The sequence below is a fragment of the Cetorhinus maximus genome, chromosome 18, assembly GCF_964194155.1.
Source record: "Cetorhinus maximus chromosome 18, sCetMax3.hap1.1, whole genome shotgun sequence".
In the NCBI taxonomy this organism is placed as follows: domain Eukaryota; kingdom Metazoa; phylum Chordata; class Chondrichthyes; order Lamniformes; family Cetorhinidae; genus Cetorhinus; species Cetorhinus maximus.
Genome location: NC_135896.1, coordinates 94,268,065 through 94,290,614, shown reverse-complemented (window position 1 = coordinate 94,290,614; position 22,550 = coordinate 94,268,065). Strand labels below are relative to the sequence as shown.

General features: G+C 41.9%; 1 protein-coding gene across 10 annotated transcripts in view; it reads right to left on the bottom strand.

Moving 5' to 3' along the window:
• Positions 1-22,550, bottom strand: part of LOC144693365 (gephyrin) — a 447,589-nt gene that overhangs the window by 35,314 nt on the left and 389,725 nt on the right. For all 10 annotated transcript variants that reach the window (XM_078563214.1, XM_078563208.1, XM_078563215.1 and 7 more), the window contains 2 exons: positions 11,843-11,996; positions 6,905-7,026 (listed from right to left, as the gene is read on the bottom strand). In XM_078563214.1, the coding sequence (XP_078419340.1) occupies positions 6,905-7,026; positions 11,843-11,996 (276 nt within the window). The remainder of the gene's footprint in view (positions 1-6,904; positions 7,027-11,842; positions 11,997-22,550) is intronic.

Below are 22,550 nucleotides of genomic sequence, written 5' to 3'. Positions count from 1 at the left end.
AATGAGCCATGTTATGAGCTCAACTTATTATCCTAAATTGGTTGTTAGTGTAGTTATTAGCGCACTGAGGATTGTTCAGCAAGTGCTGCCCAATCACAGAATCACATCTAACAGTAGATGTTTGTTTTGGGTTTTGCAAGCACGGGCTGGTTGAATATAGTCTGTACTCTGCCTATTACGAACAAGAGTCACTCCTAGGTGTAATGGCTAGAATTGCTTCTGAACTGTCGATTCCTTTACATAGATTTATATACTTTTCTTTCAGGTCTTCCAATGAAAAGTGACACAAAGGCTCCCCAAAGCTCTGTCTCTTCAGATGGCATGCAGGTAAGTTTTTGTTTTACTTTTGATAAAACCTTCGTTGTTTTCCAGGAGTTTTTTTTTTCTCTAAATTCTGGCTTATTTCAGTTAACAGATTAGTTGATAGTCTTAAAGCCCAGTGTGCAACACTGTAGGACAAGTGTTTAGGAAAAGGGAGAGGAAGGAAGGGTAAGAGGAAGGAAGGGTAAGAGGAGGTGGGGTGGGAGGGGAGTTGGGCAATTGAGAAGGTATTCAACCCCAAAATATAATATCGGCTGCAAGATAGGATAACGGGAATGATGAAAACTGCTTAACTTGGCCTTGTGTTAGCTTGGTCAGGGTCTGAGAATTAATGATACTCCATTGCACAATACAAATAAGCAAAGTTTTAAATAATATTTATTTTCTCTCAGCCTATTGTTGTAAATATACGGATCATTAATTGAAATATGCTTGGTTTAAAATTGATTGGTTACACTTAAGGCTATCTAGAGTCAAGAACAGAGTATTCACTGTGCAGAATGGGCAGCCAAAGTAAGAAGAGTGGCCACCAACCAGCCAACAGGCGGGGGCCAGGCATATTCACTGGCAAGAATGAGCTGTTGAAACTGAGGAGGGGGACCACCGAGTGGTTAAAGGACAGGAGGAATTATTAATGGCAAGGACCGATTGCTTTATTGAAAAGAATGCCTGCTGAGCAGCTGAAAGGGAGGGGTTAGAAGGTATTGGCTCAATGGTATAACCAGGCTTAACACTTCACATTTATGAACTGCAGAAAAGAATCTACATCCTGGGACTGCCTAGTTTGGTGCACAAGCACATGACCCCATTGGTTCTTTGTAATTGAGACTTAGATGATAGGCCAAGGCCAATCATCCAATGCTGAAAGTGCAGGGCTCTACTAAGGTTGGAAAGAGTTAAAGACGACAAAATAAGGCAAGCCACAGTGGTCAGATAAAGACAAGCTTGGGTTTAGAAGCATAATGGTTGTAGAAGGAAGAGAAGGCCGAAGATGGCCGAGAGTTGAGTGGTATTGGAAAAGCAAATGATGCAATGAGTCTTGATGGATACAGTGACAACGCAGAGAAGAGAAAAATGCAGAGGATTGAAGTTTAGGAGCAAAAAGACAGTGAAGTTCTGAGGAGGCTATTACTGATAAGCTTGATAAAAACAAGAATCACATGATGGAGATAGAGCGTGAGATGTTGACTTTTTAGAACTGTCAGGAATGTTTTTGGAATTTATTGTAGAGTAATAGTGGGGGTGGGGGGAAGGGTGTGTGTGTTTGGGACTTAATTGAATTAAAGGAAGCTGGTCTGAAGGCTTTGATGAAACAGAAGATAATCTAGGTTTGAAATGTTAAGTAGGTAAACATGGGATAAGTTTTAGAGTGTGAGGTGTAAAGGGAACACTTGCATTTTAAATAAACCAGACTAGCTTGAATTCAAAAGTGGGGGTGAAACGTTTCACTTAGCCAGGAGAAGTTAATTTTCCCCAAGGATTATTTTTTAAAAATTCATTCACAGGATGTGGGCTTCACTGGCTGGGTCAACATGTATTGCCCATCCCCAATTGCCCTTGAGGTGGTGGTGGTGAGCTGCCTTCTTGAACCGTTGCAGTCCATATAGTGTAGGTACACCCACAGTGCTGTTAGGAAGGAGTTCCAGGAATTTGACCCAGCAACAGTGAAGGAATGGCTATATATTTCCAAGTCAGGATGGTGAGTGACTTGGAGAGGAACTTCCAAGTGGTGGTGTTCCCATCTATCTGCTGCCCTTGTTGTTCTAGATGTTAGTGGTTGTGGGTTTGGAAAGTGCTGTCGAAAGAGCCTTGGTGAATTCTTGCAGTGCATTTTGTAGATGGTACACACTGCCACTACTGTGCATTGGTGGTGGGAGTGAATGTTTGTGGATGTGGTGCCAATCAAGCGGGCTGCTTTGTCCTGGACGGTGTCAAGCTTCTTCATGGTTGTTGGAGCTGCACTCATCCAGGCAAGTGGGAAGTATTCCATTACACTCCTGACTTGTCAATGGTGGACAGGCTTTGGGGAGTCAGGAGGTGAATTATTTGCCACAGGATTCCTAGCCTCTGACCTGCTCTTGTAGCCATTGTATTTATATGGCTAGTCCAATTCAGTAAAATTGGTACTGTGGGTGTACCTACACCACAGGGACTGCAGCCATTCAAGAAGGCAGCTCACTACCACCTTTTCAAGGGCAACTAAGGATGGGCAATAAATGCTGGCCCAGCCAGCGAAGTCCAGATCCTGTGAGTGAATAATAAAAAAAAGTGCTGGTAAAATAGGTACTTTGATGGATTTTTATTATTAGAGAGGTAAAAGTCTAAAGACATAGTGAAACAATGGGAATTTGCATTCAAATGGGAAAATATGTATAAAGGAGAGAAGGCTGTGTGCAAGGAAGGCATTCTAAAATCTAACATGTGTGAAAAGCCTCCAGCATCTAAGCCTCAAGCTGCTGTTTACAAGGAACTGAAGCTGAGAAAAACTCACTTTGAATTTGACTGTTCAGGGTATTGTGTCTCTCACTGTTGCCTTAACGGAGGTGTAACTGGGGCTTAGATTAATTAGAGGATTTAGAAGTTATCATAGTAGTAATTTGTAGATCAATGTATATGCTTAAAATCATTTCTTCTATTAATAAAGGTTTAATTTAGTTTTGTAAGAAACCTATAAGACTTGGTGGCCTTCTTTTTACTGAACTCAAAGCCCACATCTCGAATTAAGTACAAATTGCAAAATAGTTGTGGCTGCTGCTTCAATTTTCCATCTGGGATTAGGGCAGTTTGGCATTTACCACCCACCTGCCATAGTAAGAACTGAGGGAAGACTCACATCCTGAATGAAAAGCCTTTTGAAAAATTAAGATATTTCTTAAAGCTTGAAGAAATAATTTTTAAGGCTTTAAAGTATGTGAACCTCTATGGCACAGAAACAGGGCAATTCAGTCCAACAGGTCTGTGCCAGTGTTTATGCTCCACTCGAGCCTCCAACAAACTTACTTCATCTCACCCTATTAATATAACCTTTTATTCCTTTCCCCCTTGTGTACCTTTCAGGTACTTGATTTACATCTCTGATGTACAAAACCAGGAAATTATTTAAAAGCCAAACCGTAAATATTCTGTTCATTTTGCATCTTGTTAGAGATTAATTTTGCAGCCGTGAAGGATAGGTTTTCAAGAGATAGAACGTACATAACTTAGTCATTTTAAATTGAAGTAGCAAATGAATGATATATAGCACTGCATGCAATGCTCAGTGAATTGTAGTGAAATTCCAGCTCAGCATGATCTATCTTTCTCTGGCTGTGAATATCACTTCAAAAGAAACAAAAGCTATCATGTTCCTGAGTTCATCTTAAAGCAAAATGACAATTAACAATGAAGTTAATTAATGTAACAATTAACTGAGAACAAAACAGCAATTTTAAATCTTTTTAGTTTTTGATCACGTACGCTATCCAGGAAGAGACAACTTTAAAACTGAAGAAGTTGTCCAGGTGTCAGGGTGAAAAAGTACACCATTAATTCATTGCCAGTTTACTTTAATAACTAGAGGATAGCACAGTGCATTGACAATTGTGGGGGAAGCACATTCCATTTGAATACTGGAAACCCGCATTCAAAATCCAGAAGAGGGATAACAATGAATGGAAATATTCCTTCTGTCCTTGATGAGAGTTGCTTCTCTCCAGTAATCACCTATTGCCCTGAAATCCATGGAAACAATCATTTATCCCTGAGATCAGGGCAAGCATTATTTGAGCACAACAAGCCAAAAATCGCTTCACTTGCCAACCCTTCTGAGATGCTTTTCCACTCGTAGGATACTGAATCTTGTGACAGAATGACGTGTGGGATCGTTATGTGGCAAAGGGAGACTTAATTTTCATCACTGTGGTCAAAGGCTATAGGTTTTAGAAACCTCAACTGCACTTGCTAATTAAACCAAGAGCCCATCAGATAAGAACAAGTCCTGCTTAAACACTTTAAAGAGTTTATCGTAACTTAAGCTGCAGATGTACCCAATAATCAATCACTTTAGTCGAAGGGCAATACAGGCTCAAGCATCCTGCTATCATTTACAACCACAATAGATTTAAAAATTAATGCAGGAGTGCAAGTGCTGAAGGCATGCAATTAATTTTCTGAAGGGCTCTGGAGATATGTACGGTGAGGAAGGTTTAGCTTATGGTTTTATGTCTGGTATACCTTTTAGCATTTTGCAACCAATCTCGATTCTACCTTCTGAGCACAAATATTCTTCAAAAGGTTACAGACGTTTTAAGTTTGGAAATAAAAATAGTTGCATGGACTTCAGTGCAACTTTGCAGTTCTGGGTTCCTGTTGAACTGCACAGCCAAAATGGCAGGACGTATCTCAGATCAAGTCATGTATGTGCAGCGTTAGGCAACATCTTTAGTACTCTGATTGATGAGACTAAAAGGGAAACTTCCAAGTGGAGGCAATGTAGAGAGGAAGCACATGGCTGATGCCTAGTGTTAGAAGTCTGAGTTATGAGGAAAAGTTGGGGATTTGGGCTTTCCAACCTGGAAGGAAGATGTTTAGGAAGTGATCTTAAGGAGGTATACAAGATGGGAAATGGAACTCCAGAATATTGCTGGAAATTAAACTGTTTAGAATAGGATGAAGGGACACAGGGCCAAGCTAATTGAAGGATTGTCTCAGGAAATTCTTCCTCACACAAAGGTCAGAATAATATGGGGATGGTGGAGAGGGCAGCACCCCCCTGCCCCCACCCCAGAGACCACACTGGCCAACATGCTCCAGACTGACCCACCCCTCAGCCATAAAGCACTGCGGGGCTCATTGACGAGAGCTGAATGGGACGTCCACCACAAGGAGGGGCGGAGGTCCTGCCCTCTGGAACTGCCAGCCACCAGAAAGGTGTCAGTGGCCACTGTTGGAATTGCTGGTGAAGAGAGGGCCCCAAGGCTGGGGTCTTTGGCCAGGAGGGTTTGTGAAGGTTAGGGAAAGGGGCAGCTTGGGGGTTGAGGTTGGGGGGGGGGAAGAGGGTGGGTTTAAGGGAGGGAACAGGTAGGAAGCAAGGTGGTGGGGAGGGGGGTTCAATATAAGTGGGTGGGGGGGGGCATCCCATCATTGGCAAAGGGCAGCCCCCAAAGAACGACCCTTCCCCCTCCTTCCTGCCCTTTAAACATTTCAGTTGAAAAAAATCAGGCTTCCTGCTCCCACCCTGCTGTCCACGCCAAATGTTTTATGGCGTGGGCAGCATGTTACCAGGGTCAATAGGCTTGATAACAGGCCTAGTTGACCCTTAATTGTACATTTAAATATGGCGGGCAGGCTGCCGAAATTGGCGCCCGCCCCTCCTCCCCTCCCCTGGGTGAGTGGGAAGGTGACGGGATGGGCACCCACCCCGTTTTACATGCCCCCCCCCTCCACAGGGAAGGCAAAATCCATTGAATCACTTAAATGGTAATCGGATATGAAATGGGGGAGCTGGAGGACATCTGGACTGCTGTATGCATAATTATATATGCATGTTGATTTAACTATTTTAAACTTTAACTTTTGAGCAGCTTCAAATGGAACCATAGAACCATAGAACGCTACAGCACAGAAAACAGGCCATTCGGCCCTTCTAGTCTGTGCCGAAATATTATTCCGCTAGTCCCATTGACCTGCACCTAGTCCATAACCCTCCAGACCTCTCCCATCCATGTATCTATCTAATTTATTCTTAAAACTTAAGAGTGAGCCCGCATTTACCACGTCAGATGGTAGCTTGTTCCACACTATGGATCTGGTTAAGTTAGTATCATTGAAACAAAACCTTAGAACTGAATTTTGATGAAGGCTCCCATCCAAACACTAGCTAATATGTATGAACCTGCTGCGTATTTTTAGTTAGCTGTGAATAGGCTAGAAATTACAGTTGGCATGAATAATGAACATTGTAATGGCATTCCTCAATCCAGGACCTTACTAGAGATATTAACCCTTTCAGAGTAATTGGCAAGTATAATTATTTCTGACAGCTTCCAACGCTGACCTCCAAATCATCTGATTGGCTGACACTCCTCTGAAGCTGATTTATGGGTTGAAATGCAGATTGCCAACTTGAAGAGTTTATGGTTGGTCAATGACAACAAGACTAATCAGCAACTATTCCCCTATTCAATCCATGTAATCAGGTTTCTATTAAAAAATGTAAATTTATAAACCGTAAACTTCACTGTATACCTATTTTATCCTTCAGACCACATAGGAGCAAGAAAGATGGAACTGCTTATGCTCTGTACGCACTGTTGAATTCACAGGTCCAAATTCATACTTGCACTATTTTGAAGTATTGACTAATCTCTTAAAAATGTTTTAAAATAGTAGATGGAAATTTAGATGAACAAATTCACTGATCAGGTTGAAAATAGCACGAAGGGGAAATTAGCAGCATAATTTGTGACAAATAATCTCAAATGTGTCACTGGTCAATTCTTAATGAGGTGAGAAAAGCTGATGTCTTTTAAACCTGGAAGGTGTATACAATTAACAATCACCTTTAGATTTTAAAAGTTGCACGATATTGTATGACAGGGCTTACTTATCTCCAACGATTCCCAGGTTGATGGTTGGGTATCCATGTTCCTGAATTGTTGCCAGAAGGGTTGAACGATTGCTGTCCCGAATCTTTCCTGGTGTTAGTTCGTCCTCAGGATTCAGGAGCTGTAGGAGCAAACCACGCAGATTAAAATATCAATCGATCACTACTTGATTTACTGTTGTGAGCTGATAATCTGGTTGCACATTGCTGGGTAAACCATTTTTTTTTCTAGAAAAGGAAACAAACGCAAAACTAAGGAGGGTTACCAGAATGGTCAAATTACCTACTAAGATAAAACCAAAATACTGCGGATGCTGGAAATCTGAAACAAAAACAGAAAATGCTGGAAAAACTCAGCAGGTCTGACAGCAGCTGTGGAGAGGGAAAAACAAAGTTAACGTTTCGAGTCCGTATGACCCTTCTTCAGAGCTGAAGAGAAGTGTGATTAAATTTATACTGTTTAAGGGGGGTGAGGCAGGTGGAGCTGGATAGAAGGCCAAGCGAAAGGTGAGGACAAAGGAGGGATTGACAAAGATGTCATGAACTAAAGGACAAAGGGATTGTCAATGGTAAAAACAAAAAACTGCGGATGCTGGAAATCCAAAACAAAAACAGAAATACCTGGAAAAACTCAGCAGGCCTGGCAGCATCGGTGGAGAAGAGCAAAGTTGACGTTTCGAGTCCTCATGACCCTTCAACAGAACTAAGTAGAAATAGGAAAGGGGTGAAATATAAGCTGGTTTAAGGGGATTACCCCCTTAAACCAGCTTATATTTCACCCCTTTCCTAGTTCTACTTAGTTCTGTTGAAGGATCATACGGACTGGAAACCCTAACTTTGCTCTTCTCCACAGATGCTGTCAGACCTATTTTTCCAGCATTTTATGTTTTGGGTCACATTACCTATCTTGTAATTATTGTCCACACAAATAATGAGCCCAAGGCACTTGACTTATGAAGGCAAGATCACTTTCAGAAACTTTAGACACCAAGGCATCAGACAAGTTTCTCTCCCATTCCAGGTCTTAGATGGAGGGCACTTCCCCGAGAAGCCAAGCGATGTACCGTAATGAATAAGATGGCAATAATTACAAAGAACACACAATCCCATAACTCTATGAACTGCCTATCATGATCGCTACTCTGATGCAGGCTGTACATCACAACGACTGGATGATCAAATCAAACAGCATGTTCCTTTAGTTGTTCGTAATGGGCAGAGTATAGACTGTGGTCAACCAGCCCATGTTTGCAAAATCCAAAACAAAACATCAACTGTTAGATGTGACTCCACGATTGGGCAGCGCCTGTTGAACAATCCTGAGTGTGCTAATAGGCACACTAACAAACAATTTAAGATAATTGGTGGAGCTCATAATGTGGCTCATTTATACTTGCTAGAAGCGACATACATTCATACATGAGGACCAATTCTCTGCAAACAAAAGGAATATGTTCAAGCCTTGTGCCTTTTTAAAAATTACCTGGGAGCTTGGGGAGCTTATAGTTCCCTGTTGCTTTCTCCAAGGCAATGCTCTGGCCAATCAGTTCACTTGTCAACCGATCAGCAACCTTTTCAACTGTAGTATAAATTGTTGTGATCGTTTTAAATTTGGCATTCTTGCGTTTGTCCTGATGAGTGCAAGACAAAAAGCTTTGGCAACATGTCTCTCATTTCAGCAATATTAAGGCCAAGACAGTGTTGAACTGTAATAGCCAAAATAATAGATTACAATTCATCATTAAACTGTATGGTGCTCTGGCTAGATTATAGTGTTCTGGCTAGACTACTGTCGACTCTGGCTAGACTTTGGGAAAGACAATGGTGTAGTAGTAATGTCACTGGACTAGTAAATCCAGAAGCCCAGGCTAATACCCTGGGGACAAGGGATCAAAAATCCCACCGTGGCAGCTGGTGGAATTTAAGCTCTATAAATAATCTGGAATTCAAAAACTAGTTTCAGTAACGGTGACCATGAAACCATTGTCGATTGTTGTAAAAACCCATCTGGTTCACTGATGTCCTTTAGGGAAGGAAATCTGCTATCCTTAACCGGTCTGGCCTACATGTAACTCCAGAGCAAATGCGGTTGACTCTTAACAACCCTCTGAAATGGTGTGGCCACCCACTCGGTTCAAAGGCCATTAGTGATGGGCAATGAATGCTGGCCTTGCCAGCGATGCCCACATCCCATGAAACAATTTTAAAAAGACAACTTGAGGTCCACATCCAATTCTGGTTGACAAGACATCAGGGAGACATTCAGGCGTTGGAAGCAATGCAGAGAAACATCACCACACTGACCATTTTGTTGGAGGTCTAAGTTATGGGGCAAGGCTGGATGGAGAAGGAAGGTGGTAAGGGTTAAAACCAGTAACATTTGGTACTGATACCAGGAATTTCTTCTTTACACAACATTTTCAATAGGTGGATTGGACTTGCAGGTGGAAGAATGGAAGTGAAAACCTTGGCATTATTTAAGAAATAAATGAATGTGGAAATGGGATGGGTGGCAGGGGGTGCATCTGGATGGATACATTAGGATGGGCCAAAGGGTCTTCCTAATCCAGTTATCTTGTGATACACTGTATTCTAGTGTCATGTGGGTTAATGTGGGATAAAGAAGAAATGTGAAAATGTATGAGTTGCGGGTTGAGCTTAATTTCAGTTGATGAAAAATGCATTGTCTTGGGTATTCTTTTATAGCTTGTTGGAAAGTGCACGTGCACAGATCAAGGACTCACAGACCTATCTCGCTTATAAGGAACTTCAAAGTACCTCTCCTCTGATTGCAAGAAATGAAATAGGAAACTAAGGTATGAACAATTGTTTGGATGAACTTGCATTCTATCATTCAGCAGTAAAATTGATGGGGAGAGCAAAATACTGTGTCACCTGTGGATGCTTTATCGTTAATGTGTACTGTGATAGCAGTAAAGAAAAACGGTCCAAATTTGCTTTTTAATTTGCTGACTAAAAGAAAACTGAGCTCAGTCCCCCTTGTTAACTCTTTATCCAGTGTTACTAGTTCTGCAAAAAATTTCCTTATCACTAATTTTAAAAATAAATGAATCATATGGGAAAGTTAAAATCTAATGTTTAAGCTGTAAAATTGAATATTTACAGATTGGAAATACAGATGGAACCCAGGAACCTAGTATTTGAGGAAAGGATTTCTGATCTTAGAAAATGTTTATTTCAATTTTTTAGGCATGCATCATTTCTCAATTATTTCCAAATTCTCCTCCCGCTGAATGGAGATGATTACGGAGGTCTCCTCTGTTCTTGATCACCAGGAACATCCATTTTCACTACCCCCTCGGCCCGTGGATGAAACTGCGAGTCTAATTCCATCTTATTGTTTTGTCTGCTTCAGCGTTTTCTACTTCATCACTGCCTTGCTCCAAAACATTATAAACCAGTTGGAATGTTATTAAATTGAGATGATGAGGTTTTGTTTATTGGCGAGGTTGGGATGGTTCTCCTTGGAGGAGAGAAGGCTAAAAGGAGATTTGATAGTTCAAAATCATGAGGGGGCTGGACAGAGAAGATAGGGAGAAGCTGTCCCTGCTCGCAAAAGGATCGAGAACGAGAGGACACAGATTTAAAGTGATTTGCAAAAGAAGCAAATGCGGCATGAGAAAAAACTTTATCACACAGTGAGTGGTTCGGGTCTGGAACGCACTGCCTGAAAATGTGGTGGAGGCAGGTTCAATCGAGGCATTCGAGATGATTATTTGAATGTGCTGGGTTGTGGGGAAAAGGCAAGAGAATTGCACTAAGTCATAATGTTCATTTGAAGAGCTGATGCAGACATGATGGGCCGAATGGCCTCCTACTGCACTAACAGTTTTGTGATCATGGACAGAAACAAAACATAAATCACCCCAGTAGAATTTTAAGCAATTAAAAATGAAATTTCCTCAAAGTTAAATAGAAATGACAGCTTTTGTGTTGCATCAATATTTAAAACAAAAATGAACTGCCTGTTAAAGCAAGTCCACTGTACTTAATTAAAATAAAAAACAGAAAGTGCTGGAAAAACTCAGCAGGTCTGGCAACGTCTGTGGAGAGAGAAACAGAGTTTCGAGTCCAATGTGACGATTATTCGAAGAAGAACTTGAAGCGTTAACTCTGTTTTTCTCTCTCCACAGATGCTGCCAGACCTGCTGAGTTTTTACAGCATAAGACCATAAGACATAGGAGCAGAAATTAGGCCATTCGGCCCATCGAGTCTGCTCCGCCATTCAATCATGGCTGATAAGTTTCTCAACCCCATTCTCCTGCCTTCTCCCCGTAACCTTTGATCCCCATACCAGTCAAGAACCTATCTATCTCGGTCTTAAATACACTCAATGACCTGGCCTCCACAGCCTTCTGTGGCAATGAATTCCATAGATTCACCACTCTCTGGCTAAAGAAGTTTCTCCTCATCTCTGTTCTAAAAGGTCTTCCATTTACTCTGAGGCTGTGCCCTCGGGTCCTAGTCTCTCCTACTAATGGAAACATCAGTTTTACTGACTGTTTTTCTTTCAGATCTCCAGCATCTGCAGTATTTTGCTTTTATCTCAATAGCTCAAAAAAAAATTGGGTGGTTCGTGCAAAATTGTGAAATCACCGTCACTTTTTAAAACAAACCTGGCTTAAACTGTTCACCCGTTTAAAAAAAAAGAATAGAATGAGCAGGAAACCAGCTGAGTGAGAAACAGGGATTGTTTCCCCCGCCCCCCTCCTTACATTGTAAACTCTACTCTGATTGTATTTTTATTTGATAACTCTCTAAGCTGACATCACTGCTCATTAAATCAACCGGTCTAACTTGACTGATCGTTTTGGTTAAAATTAAGAGGGTTCTGTGTGTTCTGCATTTAAACGCATGTACACGCAAGGGGTTAGATCACCCTCCCCAACCGCATGCTCAGAGGTAATAAAGCTTACTTCATTTCCTGTGGACATCACTGCCACCACAGGAAACTTGTGAACTTCAACTTCAGTCACCCCAACCGTTGCTAGAAGGCCGATCTCGGAAGGCCCCATGTGGGTACCTTTTGCCAGGACACATTCGCCTCTTTTGATGTCGTGGCCTATTGGTCTAAGAGAAAAAAAGGGGGTAAAGGAGAACAATCATCAAATTCCAATTGTGATTCTGAATTTAAAAAAAAAACACAAAAACGTGACTGACACTAATCTGAATTACTGCTGGGTTACCAAAGCGCCTCATCAAAGTATTCAACCAATCATTGTCCCAACTTATTCATCGGTCCTGAATTTTATTCAAGACGAAGTTTTATGTTTTCCCCTACATGTTATCATCGCTGTTCCCACATTCGACAATGTTGTATCTTATTAGCAAAGAAAGGTATGGCAAAATAGAACAGGAAGTGCTAGAAAAACTCAGCAGGTCTGGCAGCATCTGTGGAGAGAGAAACAGAGTTAACGTTTCGAGTCCAGTACGACTCTTCTTCAGAACTTCTAATGTCCTCAGGAATTAACATATAACATAGGAGCTGATTCAAATGCATTACAATACTGCAGGACACACGCATTTGGATTTATATAAATTTAAACAGCTGAATTGCTACTTGCACAGATCAACACTTGCCCCCACACACACCCTGGGATACCCTCCTTCCACAGTACAGCCCTCACCCTGTAGCCTCTTCCCTTGCCTGAGGCCACTTCTCCCCCTTCCCCAAGCAAGCCCTAGCCCTGCAGCAATTGAAAAGCTGCCCACATATGGCTGATCTTGTAGGTAGAGACCTGCCCGTGAGCCCCCCTAAAAGTGATGTGGTGCTGCCTGTGAAGCCTGGCACTGATGACTTTTTTTTATTCATTTGTTCCTTTGTTTGTAATATCATCTGCTGTTGCCTTTGAAGTGCCCTGGCTAATTCCAAATTTCCTGAACTGCTGTCGCATTTACGAATATTTTCCGAAATTAACTTTCAATGAGGAGGTGATTCAGATACATTAAGCCAGGTCTACAGCGTGAACAGCAGTGGACGATGAGCATGGATGGCTACTTGAAGTATCCAAAATGGCCGGTTTGTTTAATATGACTTAAGCAGCACCCTTACAAAATTGATGCTACTGGGGATGGCAAGCCGTCAGTGCCATTTGTCAGATATAGAGAGCTGTCGGGGATAAACAGGGACGGTGTGAGTGATGGGGACCGTATTTCAATGAACAGCAACAAGGATAATTACAGGATCTAAGTCTCGAGGAGAGATTCACAGAAGTTAACTTATTACTGTGGAGAAAAGATGATTGAAAGGACAATGATTCAAAATGTCAAGCAATGTGGATAACATAACCATAAACTGATTATTCAAAAGGCCATGAGCAGAGAATATGTACAAAAGTGACGTGCCTCAAGTGAGGCTAGAGATTCAAAGAATTGTCTTCCCACAATGTAGGTCTGTAGAACGCTCGAAAGCCCTTTGCAAGCGCTTTATCAAACAAATTTGACATTGAGCTACAATCGTGGATAATAGGACAGGTGACCAAAGTTGGATGTTTTAAGGAGCATCTTAAAGGTAGTTTTACACTGTTATTTATAATTAAGGAATGACAGAATTGTTACAGTGTAGACAAAGGTCATTCAGCCCATCACGTTTGCGCCGGCTCTCCAAATAAGCAATTCACCTAGTGCCATTCTCCCACTTTCTCCCTGTAGTCCTGCACATTCTTCCTTTTCAGATAACCATCTAATTCCCTTTTGAATGCCTTGATTCAACCTGCCTCCACCACACTCTCAGGCAGTGCTTTCCAGACCCTAACCACTCACTGTATGAAAAAGTTTTTTCTCATGTTGCTTTTGCTTCTTTTACCAATTACTTTAAATCTGTGCCCTCTGGTTCTTGGTCCTTTCATGAGTTGGAGCAAGTGTTCCAGAATTTTGGGAAGTAGAGAAGCAGTGCATTTTTCTCTGCACTACAGGCTGTAGAGCTGAGTAAAACTGAAACACTAATGGGGAGATGATATAATTTCAGGTCAGTTTGCATTATAAATGTGGATATTGGAAATTATCATGGAACAAGCTGATGTAGCATAAAGGATTAATGTTAAATATGCAAATATATGGTCTACATCATCAGTGATGTAAGATCACATGACAACAGAGCATGGAGAGAGATAGTGCCATGTAAAGCCTTGTGCTAAGCCTGTACAGTAGATAGTATTATGCTCAATAGAAGGTAGAGTTTACCAACAGTCTTGCCTCCAGCAGTACCTATAAGTTAAAATCATGAACAACTCCATCTAAGAACCACAATGATAACAGAGCTGATACTAAAAATGTATACAGATCTAATGTGTTAAATTCTATTCTTATAGAGCCCGTGCTCCTTGCAATGTTAACAGCAGAAAATTTATTCCATGTGAAAGTTATAATGAGACAGTTTGGTGATAAATATCTAGTAAAATTCTAGGAAAAGTATTTATGATATCTATTTTGTTTATTGGGCGTCTTTAAAATAAGATTTTCAAGAACACTGGGAAAATTAAGAGTGCAAATAATATCTTTTAATTTTCAAGGTCATTTCCTCAACAAGTTTTTCCGTGGCCACTTCCACAAGTTGTAGATTCTTTCTACATCTGCTTTGGTTACAGCTGAATGATCAACAATTTCATGTAGGGATGCAAATGAGAATCTTCACAGAATAGGCTGAAACCTTGAAATCTATTACCATTGACAGTTTTAGTCAAACAGGAATAATGATGCTGTGAATATTGATGGCACAATATTGGCTAATAATGGTTTTATAATTGCCAAAAGTATTTCAGATTCAAAACCAATTTTAAAACTAACCTCGTGCTGTATAACACTGGCATTCAGTTCAAGAAAATAAATTTGAGGACAGCATGCTCCAGTGCAGTGCTGAGGGATCACTACACTGACGGAGGTGCAGTCTTTCCAATGAGAAATTTAACCGAGGCCTCGCCTGCCTGCTCGGGTGGATGTGAAAGATCCCATGGCGCTATTTTGAAGAACAGTAAGAGAGTTATCCCCGGTGCCCCGGCCAATATTTATCCCTCAATCAACATCACAAAAAACGGATTATCTGGTCATTATCACAATGCTGCTTGAGCACAAACTAGCTGCTGCATTTCCTACATTACAACACTTCAAAAAGCACTTTATTGGCTGTAAACCGTTTTGAGATATTCAATGGTCGTAAAAAGCGCGACAGAAAGGCAATTCTTCCTTTCTTTATAAACCTGTTCAGACTGCAACATCCTCTGTATTTCGTGACTCATCAACTGGTATAGCAATTAATCTCAAAAGCGCAATATCTAGCAAGTCTGATCCATTCTAAACGTGACACTAATGGACTTAACTAATCTATTAAATACTGAATACCAACTTGAACCGAGAACAGAAAGAATAAGATATATATTCTGCAAAGTGCAGGATACTCAGCACACAAAACAAATCCAGGATGAGTAAAAGATGCGCTGACAGTAAGGGGAGCCTGGTAATCCATGGGAAGCCAGGAAGTTTCAGTAACAAATTTGTCAGTGGCTTTTTAACCCATTAGCACCTGACTACTGGGTTTCACGACAAATTAGTGCGAGCTGCATGACAACCTGCATGACTCTATCTTTCTCTCTCTCTTCAAGAATGATGCCCTAAGAGGGCATTCGTGACCATGGACCTCCATGTCAATCTTACTCGACAGGCATGAATCATCTTTGTTGATGGTACATTCATCCAGTTTGCGAGGCTCTTTAGAAAGTTCTTTGTCCACCTCGATCTCTTTTCCCATCAATCTTTCTCATCAGCATCAGACTTTTAAAATCATGATTTCTTATTATGTGCCCAAGAAATTCCAACTCTCTCTTCCTGATCTTGGTCAGCAGTGTTCTTTTGGTCTCAGGTTTTACTAGCACCTCTTTATCGGTGTGTGACTTGTCCAAGATATCTTCATTAGTCCCCATAAAAATCACAACTCTGCAGCCTCAATACTTCTCTGCATTGATTGTCCAACACTATATCAGCTGAAATATTTAAAAAGTCTCAGTCAAGATGAAAGTTGCAGGATTGTCCAGATATAAGAACGGATGAATAAACTGTAGTAACGGATCCCCAGTAATTGATACACAAGCTGGTGCATGCTCAAGGGTGCCCCTGTATGTCCAGGCACCTAAGTTGCACCTTCAGCACTCTGATTGCCTGCTTGGTGACAGGTCTCATGGTCTGATGGCTTTGACTGAATCTTTCTTGGTCACCATTGCCTGGGCTCTTAACAGGCGTTATCGGTGGGTAGCCCTAAGGAGCTAGCCACTAACTCTGCTTAGCAATCTGAACAGCTCAGGGATGGTGGACTGGTATAGGACGAAAACATCAAGTATGATGATCTCTTTGGGGATGGATATAGCCTTCACATTGATGGAGTGGAGGCTCTTGTGATTGATGAAGGCTCCAGGGTGATTTGGAATGGCGCTTCGATTGTCACGTGTGTGCAGCTGAGGACTCCCTGGACCTGTGGGAAGTTAGTCAGAGATGTAAAGCCAAGCACATGCTCAGTCCGTCTAGTGTCACTGGTTGAAAAGTGCACTTAATTCCCAGTCCTGAAAAACATGGCACAGGTCACCAGCGTGATGTGGTTGTGGGCATCAGAACGCAAGAGTCTGCAAATATCTCCTGCAGAACCTCGGAAAGAGTCAGGTTTGAATAAATTAAGGTTGGTGGTGACTTTGACAGCCTTGGCAGGGGGTCTTCTTCCAGGAGGTTGCAAATGTCAGCGGCCATATGACATGAGACCCCTATAAGAGGAGAAGGTGGTGAAGTGGTAATGTCAATGAAACCCATTGCTCTTGGGGCATGGGTTCAAATCCCACCACGGAACTTAAATTGAATTAATAAATCTGGAATCGAAAACATAGTGATCATGAAGCGATCAATGATTGTCTTAATAAAAAACATCTGGTTCACTAATGTCCTTTAGGGAAGGAGCTGCCATCTTTACAAGTGACTCCTGGCACACAGAGTGGACTTTTCCAGCCCGTCGGGGCCATTCACAGGTCCATTGCCTTTGGCGGGACCGGAAGATTCCACTGGCTGGAGGGTCTGGAAAATTTCAGCCGCTGTAATATGGTTGAATCTTAACTGCCCTCTGAAAAGGCCTAGCAAGCAACTCAGGGTTCCAGGGCAATTAGGGATGGGCAACAAATGCTGGTCTTGCCAATGACACCCATATCCCATGAAAGAATAAGCCAAATAAAATCCCACTGTGGGGGGGTGGTATCACCTTCTGAAGGCTACATCTCTGTGCTCATCATCTCTCCTGTGGAAGGCTGTTATTGTTCCTGCTGCTGCCCATCTTGGTCCTCATCTGAGGTCCAAGCTAACGCTGCATAAGTGGCACCCTTGCTGGACAAATGTTTGACAGATGGAAAGAATAGATCAATGTGGGGAAAAAATATCAGTGAAAGTATTCTGCAGTTTGGACTTATACCAGTCATACTTAGGGCAAGCTGTTGTATTTACTCAGTCTTCTAGTGTCAGTAATGTGGTATTTTCTTTAAGAAGAGGGTCAGTGAAAAAGAGTGGTATTTATGATGAAATGAACAGGAATCTCCTCAAAAGGAACATTACTTTTGAGGGGGGAAAATTATAATGGCTGGGATGTAACAATTCAAGATGTATAAAGAGTGGCTTTCACTGTAATTTATACCAGATGTGCTAAATGAGACGACAGACATGTAAGACTCTAAGCAGTAGAAATGGCCTCGAAAGTCGTGAAAATCACCTCTGTAGTTGTGGAAGTCTTTCACTTAGGCAAGGAAGCAGGTGTGAGGGTTGAATATTTAAAGGATATTTTGCATGTCACTTGATTAGCCCCCCTTAATTCCCAATGTCCGATGGCCTTGCATGTTTCAGAAAGCCATGGAAATCCATGCACTTAGGTGTTAAACTCCAGTTAAAATTGCTATTAATTCCCTCTTAATGTATTTAAATTGGCAACCTGCCTCTCCCAAGAAGATTTCTTGTAAGTAGCCAAAGAAACTGCATTTACAAGCGGGAGCTGGGGGCTTCCTGCTGGATTCCTGACATGCTGTCAATTTCAGCTCTTATAACTACTTGCCCACTCCCAAACTCGTGGTATCACAGTATCTTTACAGGGCAGAAGAAGGCCACTCAGTCCATCGAGTTTGCACTGGCTCTCTGAAAGAGCATCCCACCTAATCCTACTCCGCTGCCTTATCCCCGTAACCTTGCACATTCTCTCTTTTCAGGTAGCAATCCAATTCCCTTTTGAATACCTCGATTGAACCTGTCTCCACCACCCTCTCAGGAAGTTTGTCCCAGACTCCAAACACCCTCTGGGTGAAAAAATGTTTCCCTACATCACATTTAATCCTTTTGCCAATTATTTTGAATCTGTGCCCTCCAGTTTTTGATGTTCTCCTGAGTGGGAACAGTTCCTCACTATTTAACCTGTCCATACCCCTCATTCATTTCGTTTGGCTAAAGTCTCCCTTGCCCCCAAGCTTCTTTTAAACTCTAAGCCAATCAACCAGAAAAGTTGATTCAACCAAGGGAACAGTGCAATCCAGGTTCATTTAACGTTTACTGTTTGCATTGCAGAAACTGTTCAGTGTCTTTGCGTCGACTAGGCTAGGCCACGAATCCAGCATATGATTGATATTCTAGTTAGACATCATAGCAAGGATCCAAGACGTCCACATTATATAGCCTATTAATATAATAAAAAGGCTTTGTTTACAAAAGGTCAGTGGTGAGCAGAAAATAATCACGTCCAATGTGCTTAACCTCAAGTGCCAAGAACATCGATCAGCAGATTTGCACTGTAGCTTCACTTAGCACATCTGGTAGAAATTACAGTGAAAGCCACTCTTTATATGTCTTGAATTGTTGCATCCCAGCCATTATAATTTTTCCCCTCAAAAGTAATGTTTCTTCTGTGGGGATTCCTGTTCAAATATCACTCTTTCTCGCTGCAAATTCTTGACCCTCTTATTAAAGAAAGTGCCACCTTACTGACACGAGAATACTGAGTAAATACAACAGCATGCTGTGTGAGCATGACCGGTGGAAGTCCAAACTGCAGAATAGGTGCGCTGATATTTTTTCCCCACATTGGCTTTTTGACTTTCATTTTTGACTTGTGAAAACTGTACTCAGGAACGTGAATGGATGCCACAACCAAGATCTTCTGCTGACCACTTTCATGGTAATAATCAGATAGACAGCAACAGGAAAAGCCTTGGAAATATATAATAGCATATCTCAGCTCGTTTTAGCGTTCATCCTTTTTTCCAATGCAATTTTGCTTCCGCGCCTTGATAAACAAACCAGTTGTCCAGAGTTGCTAATTACAATAGAGAAGGCAGAACATCACGTTAAAAGTCTAAACTGACCATAACAAGTGCATTAAAATATATCTTCAACATTTCTCTTAAATACTACTGTTGTTGACTAATTTGGTTTTTACTTTTGTGCTATTTGCTGAGGGCACATCCATTTCCAACAGCGCACAGCATCTGTACCATTGCCAATGTTCCTCTACCGCTGCAACTGAGGGACACTGGACTGGTGAGGTGTGGGCTGCATGGAACCCACCGCTTGGTATCCCTCATAACAGATTTTACAGGTCAAGATGCTCAAAGTGCATTTTAACAAATTTCAGCATCTGTGGAGGTTGTGTTTTCCAATGCAATCCAACTCTGAGCCATTACACACATAAGTAGATCTGCACCCCTCCCCATCGCAGGCACTCTTCCGCTGGTGGTGGTTGTTGTCAGCAATGCCCTTAGTTTCCATTCTATTTTGCTAATCTAGGCTGCTTTAAGGACATATGTAATATTAGCCTAACAGCTGTGCACCAAAGTAGCAAGCAATTGACGGAAAAGTACTGTTCTGTCAAGCTTAAAGCCTAGTCTTCCCCATGGGCAAGAGGACAGGGCACTGTATATTGCAGAGTGGTCGGAGTCTCATACGTTCAAGGAATCACACATCGCGTGAGGAACATTCATCCATCAAAGTCATCAATGAGCACACTATTGGCAGTTTGGAGTGTTGCTGCAGGCATCTGGATGGATCAGGGGCTGTGCTACAAAACTGGCTGGCTAAAGTCTCAAAGATCATGGCGGTGTCCTGTGTGTCACGCAATTCTGCCTTCATAGAGAATGAGGACCTCTATGTTATAATTTACTGCTCATTTACTGAGTAAAGGAGGAATCTGGAGCCAGTCTTTCCTGGACATAGTTTTATTCACAAAACCCAAAGAACACAGGCACAAACTCCCTTTTCCTCTTCACCCACAGGTGGAAACCGGTTCTTATATATACCTAAGAATAATACCCTAACCTTTCCCCAATTAGTAATAGCTGCTCCCACTTACAGCTAAAGTGTGCACTTCATTGTGACAGGACTGCAACATTAACACCTATGGGGTAGCAGGACAAGAGAAACAGCAGCAACAATAGCCTGAAAAAAATTGCTGGCACCTAAAGTGCACATTTATGCCAAATAAGGAAGACCTCTGGATGTCAACTAGCCACAGCATTTACATTCTTGTGTACATCTTCCTCCTTCCCACTGATAATAAGGTGTCATCATTAATCGCTTCTAGGGATGCCTCAAGCACAGTTCTCATTCATGCCACATGATGACATTAACTTCTAAAATCTGCCAGAAATAATTCGTGGGCAGAAACCTTGGCCCATCTATAAATGTGTTCAGTATCCTTACTGTGCATTTGCCTTGTGCTTCTGAACATAGTGCTTTGTCTTAGTGCCCTGGCTAATATTCATTCCTCAGTCAATGTCACCAAATCACAGATTATCTTGTCAGAATCACATTGCTGTTGTGGGACTTTGCTGTGCCTTAATTTGTTGCTGCAATTCTGACATTAAAATAGTGACTACACTTTTGAAAGTACTTAATTAGGTGTAAAGCCTTTTGGGTCATCCTATGGTCATAAAAGCCACAATATAAACGTAAGTCTTTCTTTTCAGTGTCAGTGTGTGAGTGTGAGGCCCTCATGTCCAGCCCTGTGCTTGCTGCAAACTGTGTAGTTAGAATGGTCACCGAATGCTGCACTTCAGCAGGAATCTCCTGGGTCTGAGGTGGCCTCGTGTCTTGTGCTGCTGCAATGGCAGCCTGGCACTGTGCATTTTCAGCCATCTGTCCCACTACTGCTCCAGAATGGGCTGTAATCCTGCAAATATGAATACGTGGGTAGTGCATTCCTCCATCTGATCAGCTGGCTGATACAGCACTCAGTATCAACACCTATTGTCAGATGCTCTACAAACATGCTTCTCCAACAGCATGACATTTCTCATCTGGACCCCTTGGCTCTTTGTCCAAGGGAAAACATACCTGGTCTTCCGGCTAACAATGTCATATTCTTGCTCACCTGTGCACTGTCTATCAATCCCCCCCTCTGACTCAATCTCTAATCCTTCTGGGATGGATGTCTCTAAATTAGTGCCTGCAAAGGCTAGAGTGAGTGATCTGGCAGGGCCAGATCCAATAGTGCCTAGTTATACTTCTTCCAGCTCATATTAGGGGAAAAAGAGGAAGAGCAATTTGAATGGGTTGCTGAAAAACATCACTTTCAGCAGGAGTGATACGAGGGTTTCGTGAAATCGTTTGCAGGCAGTTAATATGAGTAGAGCAGGATAAAATCAAAGAGAAGGAGGATGTCATTGTAACCCTGCACTGGCACCTGACCTTGTATTTCCATTTCTCTTGACACCCAATATGGCCTATCTCCCAAGGATTTGGATAGCTTCCTCCTTATGGGGGTTAAGAAGAGTGTCCCCCGCTGTTGCACTTCTCTTTATCAAAGGCTGTCTCCTTGAAAAACGAGAAAACTGAAACTACATGACCAGCAAACAACCCATGATGAGTGCTGTGAAGTTCTTGGGTCAGAAACAACTATATATTCGGCCAGAGAGATTTAGAATTAGAACTGCATGAGCTGTTAAACAGCAGACTCCTTCTGCTGGTACAGCTGTGTACGGCAGCCTCAAATGGACAAAATGTACAATGCAATTTTCAATATACTACAGGTACGATGACAGGTGCATGAGCCAAGGAATTAGATTCCACGTGAGCCTTTTAGTCCAGTGATTGTATGCAAGGGCGTGAGTGAGTTGAAAAATCTCAACACCTAACTGATCAAATTTTGGTCACCACTCCTTAGGCTTGTTGTGCATTTTCCACATGTCTGTTTGTGAAGTGTCTGGGATGATTCAAACCATTAATAAGTGTAAGCTATTCTTGTTTGATACCATATGATAACAGACATATTTAGTGTAGAATATTCTTGAAAGGTTCAGCTGAGTCTCCTAAACCTTCTTACGACGTTGGAAGCTTGTTGAACTTTGCCTGTCACTGATGGGGGCATTCTCACTGATTGCACTGGAGGCAGTATAGCAAAGATTCACTAAATTGGTCCCTGGGATGAGAGGTTGAGTAAATTGGGCCTATATTCTCTGGAGTTCAGAAAAATGAGGGGTGATCTCATTGAAACCTATAAAATTCTGAAGGGGCTTGATACGCTGGACATTGAGAGATTGTTTCCACTGATCAGGGGATCTGAAATACGTGGGCACAGTCTCAGGATAAGGGGCCGATCATTTAAGACTGAGATGAGGGGAGATGACTTAA